The sequence below is a fragment of the Pinus tabuliformis genome, chromosome 7 (assembly GCF_031772625.1).
Source record: "Pinus tabuliformis cultivar Carrire ecotype Pingquan chromosome 7, CPIR1, whole genome shotgun sequence".
NCBI lineage: Eukaryota > Viridiplantae > Streptophyta > Pinopsida > Pinales > Pinaceae > Pinus > Pinus tabuliformis.
The window spans coordinates 847,051,375-847,058,394 of NC_142293.1; the positions used below are offsets into that span (position 1 = coordinate 847,051,375).

Below are 7,020 nucleotides of genomic sequence, written 5' to 3' on the forward strand. Positions count from 1 at the left end.
GATGTAAAGTATAAATAAAACGAAGGATATTGTTATTTGTTTTGACACCGTGGCTAGTGGTTTAATTTATTGAGAATTGTTGTAATTTTTTTTTTTTTAATATTGTTTTGACACCCTGGCTATTGGTTTAATTTATTGAAAATTGTAGTAATTTTTTTTTTTTTTTTTAATATTGATGTAAAGTATAAATAAAACCATCAAGTATGATCTGTTCATGGGCTGGGTGACACTAATTTTAAGTAGCTCGTACGAAAATGATGAAAATGGAGAAATATGGCTCGGTTCTGATGCTCTTCATCCTGCATTGTCTCTGGTTGCTGCAACATGCAAATGGAGGTGGAGATATAAGTGTGAAGATGGAGATGAAGATGATCCACAAGAAGCAGCTAAGAAGCAGGCATGAGATGATACAAGCACTTTTACGTGTGGACTCCATGCGAATTACAAGGTCCTCCCAATCCATGAATAATACGTCCACTTATCATCACAGGAGACTTGGAACCTTAGGCTTTGAAATGCCAATAGGCTCTGGTGCACTAGAAATGGGAGCTGCTCTTTATTTTGTAGAGGTGAACGTGGGAACCCCTCCTCAGAAGGTTCTCATGGTTCCAGACACAGGCAGCAATCTTGTTTGGGTGAATTGCAATCCCAAAATCCGATCTGCTACCACAAAGCCCCTTCCCACGTTCAAGCCTAGAAAATCCTCATCTTTATCATATGTTCCTTGTAATTCCCTAGATTGCAGGGCCGTTTCTCTAACCCCATCGATAGCATGTTATGGTTCCATGAAGGCGTGCAGGTACAGCCAGGGTTACATGGATGGCACCACCACCAGCGGCCCTTATATCCGGGAAAACATAACCTTGAAGTCCACGGATGACAAAGCTAAGTTGCCGGGGGCAACAAGGGTATTGATGGGATGCGGAATGGAGAACCAGCCTGCGGATTCACCTGTGACCTCAGGAGGCGTGCAAGTACAGCCAGCGTTACATGGATGGCACCACCACCAGCGGCCCTTATATCCGGGAAACCATAACCCTGAAGTCCACAGATAACAACCAGTATGGGGGAAAGAGTATATTGATGGGATGCGGAATGGAGAACCAGCCTGCGGATTCACCTGTGAGCTCCGGAGGCGTGCTGGGATTAGGTCAAGCTTTCACTTCATTTGCTCAACAAACTCTCCCTTTATATGGAGGCAAGTTTTCTTTCTGCTTAAGAGACTATCTGAATCCCCTCACAGTGAAAAACTCGCTGGTCTTCGGAGATATTCTCCAACAGTCGTCCAAGTTTTTAAAGAAGCCCGTTCAGTATACCCCTATTTTGAAAGGAAGGGCATCGGATTATTATGTTGGAATTGAGGGAATCATCGTTGATGGAAGGAGTCTTCCCATATCCAGCAATGCTTGGAAGATGGATATGAATTCTTGTAGTGGGGGGACAATTATAGACTCTGGTACTTCTCTTACTTTTTTCACAAAATTGGCGTATGATGTAATAATGAATGCCTTTGATGCCGCCATTGCATATCCCAGGGTTGCAACACAAGAACTCGCGCAGCTTGATCTGTGCTTCAAGACATCGGGAGTGAAAAAACTGAAATTGCCAAATTTGTCAATCGTTTTTGGTGGGGGGAAAATATTTAGTCCGCCCTCTGACAACTATGTCTTTCAGGTGAAGGAAGGAGTGCGATGCGTAGGGTTCAAACCCATTTCAGATGGGTCGCCAAATATTATTGGGAGTCTTTTGCAGCAAAATTTCTTGTTTCAGTACGATGTCCAGAAATCTCTCCTTGGATTTGCTCCAGCTGACTGTTCAGTTCTGTTTTGGAAAGGCCTGCCATCTTAATTCTTTGCTTTAGAGTTTGAGTAATTATAACATTTAATTTATTCATAGTTATTCGTACTGTAAATAAGTTACAAGTTTGTTTTTAAAATTTTAAACCTCATTAAATTTTTATTTTCAAAACCTACTACATAGGTGACACTTTGAGACTTTATTTATGATAGGTTTATATTTTTTTTTATAGTTAATTTATTAATAATTATTTATCTTAAAGACAATCTTATTACATAATTATGGGTTACAAAAGTTCAAGATCTAGAATTATTTATCATGTTTATTACGCACTTATTTTCTCTTTCTTTGACAACCAGTCTTATTCCTTCTATTAAAGATATCGTGCAATGTGATTCAAGATTTTGTCTCAAGCATCTACCTTTTTTATTATTTAAATATTATTTTTTTAAACATGGATCATGAAATTATAAATTGATATTAATATGGGAAAACAATTATTTATAATATTTAATTTATTTAAATTGTTAATAATTTATTTGAATTAAGCCTGAGAGGGTTACTTCAATTTTAGTTCAATTGGTCCAGTTCTCGTGGCTAAAGCACCTTGCTAATGGGAGGTCATGGGGCCAATTCTATTCGACCACCTCAAAGTTAGGTGCTGCTAATAAGCTGACCAAATGTGATCCATTTGAGCGGATCTGCCTAGATATTTCCTAAAAAAAGACAAGTTCTTTGAATTTTGAATTTTTTTATTAGTTGTGATGTTTTTTTCTTATTATTTATATTAAATTTTACATTTTTAAAAATAAAAATAAAAAGGGAATTTTTGTTTACTCTTATATAAAAAATTGCTATATCAATTTCAGTGGGGTGCTTGACAACTAAGAAATGATGTCCTTCACATGTAACATTATGTATCATTGTCTATGTCAAACTAACTAGCTTGATCCTTCACATGCTCAAAATACCACTATTTATCATTGTCTATGTCAAAATAACAAGCTCCACTACTATCTCTAAGACATTCTTACCACTCAACACTTGCCTTTATTTTGTATTTTTGGTTTGTTGTTAGAGAATCCTTGCCCTTAACCATGAGAACTTTCTATGTCACAATTCTTTTTATGCTCTCCATTAGCCCTAGTCACCAAAATCCCCACCTCAGACAGGCCCGCATGCCCTTGTAGACTATTTCAAACATTATCTTGAAGATACAAGTTGTATGCAAGAGGTCCTTTAGCTCCACCCACCTCAGTTCTAGTGCATGGGTGGCCAATGCCTTAGTCATCTAGTAAGTTTCTACTATTCTAAAATACTTGGTAGCTTGAGCACAAGACTGAACTAACTTGCTAACCAAGCCAACTACTTCCTCCATCATATGGCTATTAGATATCTCCTGTCTCTTTTACCTTATACTCTCCTCTAATTCTTTCATTTCTCTTTTTTTTTTTTGAACTTGAGGTTTCTAGTCACAACAGATGATGAGCATCACCTTACCGCCTTATTTCATCAACCACATTGTGATGCTCCTCCTTGCTTAATCTCTTTTGAGAAGGATTAGGAGGTCAATCTGACAATTGATTAAAGAGTTTATTGGTCATTTTTTATTATGTTATGTATAACTTGGAAAATGTTACTTAGTCTGCAATCAAGTATAAATTGTGCACAAATTGTGTACTTAGTCTATAGGACTTCTAGATGGATTTGAATGAATGAGTGGAAGGTTACATTAGCCAAACTGATGTAGAAGACAAAAAAAGTAATGATGTATCTGAGGGATGATAGTAAGAATCATAAACAATGAACTTTACAAATTATTCTAACTAAAGACAAAAAAACCATGTCCACTTGCAAGCCTATAAACTAATTAAGGGTAACATGCCATTTGAACTTGAGTTAATTATATTATAATTTGATGCATTTGATATAGATGAGTGCATATTTGTGTAAAGTATGGGGGGAAGCCTTTCAATGTTTCCAACATATGTATATGGAGTCACAACCAAGTCTTGATTGACCTTGGCAAAGATATGGAATCTTTAAGAATAAAATAAGAAAGGTGTCTATATGAGAGACAAGAATATGGAGACCATATTTCTTGGTTAAATAACAAGAGTTTACTTATTAGGGATGTAAAATTATCTTTCTAAACAGTCACTTATAGATCCCCAAGCTAAGCTTGATATGACAATTACGTCTGGGTGGATAAAGAACAATAATTAATTAATTATATATATATATATAAAATGTATAAAAATATATAATGACAAAATTAAAGAATTTAGTAAGTTAGGGGAATTGGGGAATGTACATATAACTATGAAATTAAGAATCACTGAATTTTAACTAAAAATAAAAGTGGAGTAATTCTATGTACAACACTTTTAAAATTTGGTCTAAATTTAAGTGTGTGAAATACCCCCGAGTTAAGTTTTTCTCAAAAAATCAAAGTATAGTATAACGGGTGGCCAATTGTGAAAAAATTGTGGCACAACTAACCATATGGTGGGGTGGAACATGGCTCACCCTACTTCATTTTCCCATATTTTTTTGGATGTAATTAATAAATATGTATTTGTGTTAATGATAATTATGGCATAGATGGTTTAGTGGAAAATGTGATCATTTAATTTCTCTTTCCAACAAGTTTTTATGTACATTCATTTACACTTCGACAAATGGATCATGGTTGTAATTGTAGTACTATTTTGATGTAGCTTCTTATAAGTAATAAATTTTGTAACAACATTGGTTGAGGAAGATAGGCTTCCTAAATTCTTTTTTAAATAGGTCATGTTGGCATTCTGCTATAACTTTTCTTGTGGGAGGTTCCAGAAGTTGAAACTTGGAGCATAGCGAGGGGAAATCTCCTTGATTTCCAATTTCCAGATCATAGGTTATGAAATTTTAAGAAGGAAGTTGGGCTTCCCAAAGGCATATTTAAATATATCATGTTAGAATTTTGGTTATAACTTTTCTTCTAGGAGGTTCCAAAACTTTTAACTTGGAACATAGTAAGGGAGAATTCCACTGATCATTTGGTCCAATATTTACATCTTGAATCATGATATTTTAGGAGATATAATCAAAGGAAGTCAATCTTCTTGGATGCTCCTAAATTCATGCATAAAACATGTAGTTTCGAATTATACTATAATGTTTCTTCTCGGAGGTTCTAGAAGGAGAACTTGGACCATGGTGAGTGGAAATTTCATTAATCATCTATTCCAACTTTTAGATCTTAGGTCATTGCTCCAAGAGGCGACAACCTAGTATGACCCCGCTGTGTAAGTATGCCACATCTCAAAAAAATAATAAAAAATAAATTCGCTAATGTTGGCCAATGGACTAAGATTAATTATTAAAATATAACTATGTATTTGAATGGATAGTAAATTATCTCATGCTTTTAATAGTTCACATCATGTCACGTCTCAAAAAAATAATAAAAATAATTACTGCTAATGTTGGCCAATGGACTAAGATTAAATATTAAAATATAACTATGTATTTGAATGGATAGTAAATTATCTCATGCTTTTAATAGTTCTTTTCTCATACAAGTGAATTTGAATGGATCATAAATTTACCTTTAAGATATTTTTTTACCACGTTGAAATTTCAAATTAGGTAAAATTTTAAACATTTTTACTCATTACTAAAGCCAATTCCATTTCTTAAATCAAAGGAAAAATGTTAAGTCAACATAAAGAATAAAAAATCTTACTCCAAAATCTTTTAATATTTCTTTTAACTAAACATTCCGTAAAAATGAATCTTTAAAATGAAAATCCATATCCTAGGGATATATGAAAATATTTAAAGACAAATATTTCCACATCAAAATTGTGATATTTGAAAATATTAATTTGATGTAGATTTATTACAAATTTTTCTATCATGCCATGTAAAAAACATCATTAAATCTAATATTGATATTATATTTAATATTAATATTAATATATTATAATATTAATATTAGTAAATTTAATAACTTTAGATTAATGCAATATTAAATTTAATATAATATTCAATTTTTTATATTATAATATATATTAATTTGTCATGACATATTAACTCTAGATATATATGGAGGGAAGAACAAAGACATAGAGTGGTAGAGGTGAAGAGATAGGGGAAGTGACAAGGGAGAGGAGGATATACAATGAAGGAGAGGGAAGAGGAGGAATGAAGAGAGAGAGAGAAAGAGAGGAGGGAGAGAAGGGTAAGAGAGAGATAGGGGAGACAGGTTATGTGTCTTGAGAGTCTAAGAAAAATGTGTATTCCCTCTTTGAGTCTTGTAAATGAAAAATCATATGTATTAGATGGTTGGAAAAATACTTAATCCCCTCATGCGTAAATTAATTATTTTTTGTAGAAAATTAAAATTAAATCCTAAGCTAGAAAATGAATTAATTAGAGTTAAAATTAAATTGTCTAGGAAAATAAATTTTCGAAATGGAAAAAATCGTGGGTCTTGAAAGAATCAAATTTTAAATGTCCTCCACAAAGGGAATATGGTCTTTTTCAAGAAAATTTGGACCATTGGACCTTGGTGATTAAGTCAAAGTCAATTTTTTGAGGAAATTAGCTTTAAATAATTAATTTTGAGTTAATTAAAATAGAATTAAATGATAAATTCGAAAATTCTTCAAAAATAGGAAGTCAAGGGCCAAGATTAAAAGATCTTGAAGTATTTATCAACGACCAAGATTATTTTGACAATGATAAAAAAAACTAGCCGTTATTTTTCCATTTGGAGGATTTATCTATAAATTAGAGTCATTTGAGTCTCTAGTCATGTTGGTCTCTGGCTAGAATAGCGGTTGAAGCATTCTGTAAACTATTGTCTCAAAAGAAAATTTGGACCATTGGACCTTGGTGATTAAGTCAAAGTCAATTTTTTTGAGGAAATTAGCTTTAAATAATTAATTTTGAGTTAATTAAAATAGAATTAAATGAAGGGGGGGAGAGATAATGACAAGGTTGGAGGGTATAGAGAGAGAGGGGGGGAGGGATATATAGTTACAAGTTTGGAGGGCATAGAGAGAGGAGGAGGTAGGAGAGAAAGGGAGAGAGGGGAAGGACCATAGAGAGGACTTGAGAGTGAGGAGGAGAAAGGGAGGGACAAAGAGACGAAGTTGGAGGGGGAGAGAGGGAGTGAAGAAGAAAGACACAGAGAGAGAAAAGTGGAGAGAGAGAGAGGGAGTGACAAGAGAG

The 7,020-nt window shown here is 33.8% G+C and overlaps 2 protein-coding genes across 2 annotated transcripts; both read left to right on the forward strand.

Moving 5' to 3' along the window:
• Window positions 1–254: 254 nt before the first annotated feature.
• LOC149250276 (aspartyl protease family protein 2-like) lies at window positions 255–1,055 on the forward strand. Its single transcript, XM_089453602.1, has one exon. It carries the CDS (start codon window positions 255–257, stop codon window positions 1,053–1,055), a length of 801 nt encoding a protein of 266 aa, XP_089309728.1.
• A 40-nt stretch (window positions 1,056–1,095) lies between these two features.
• On the forward strand, window positions 1,096–1,848 carry LOC149250277 (aspartic proteinase NANA, chloroplast-like). Its single transcript, XM_089453603.1, has one exon. It carries the CDS (start codon window positions 1,096–1,098, stop codon window positions 1,846–1,848), a length of 753 nt encoding a protein of 250 aa, XP_089309729.1.
• The last annotated feature ends 5,172 nt before the right edge of the window (window positions 1,849–7,020 follow it).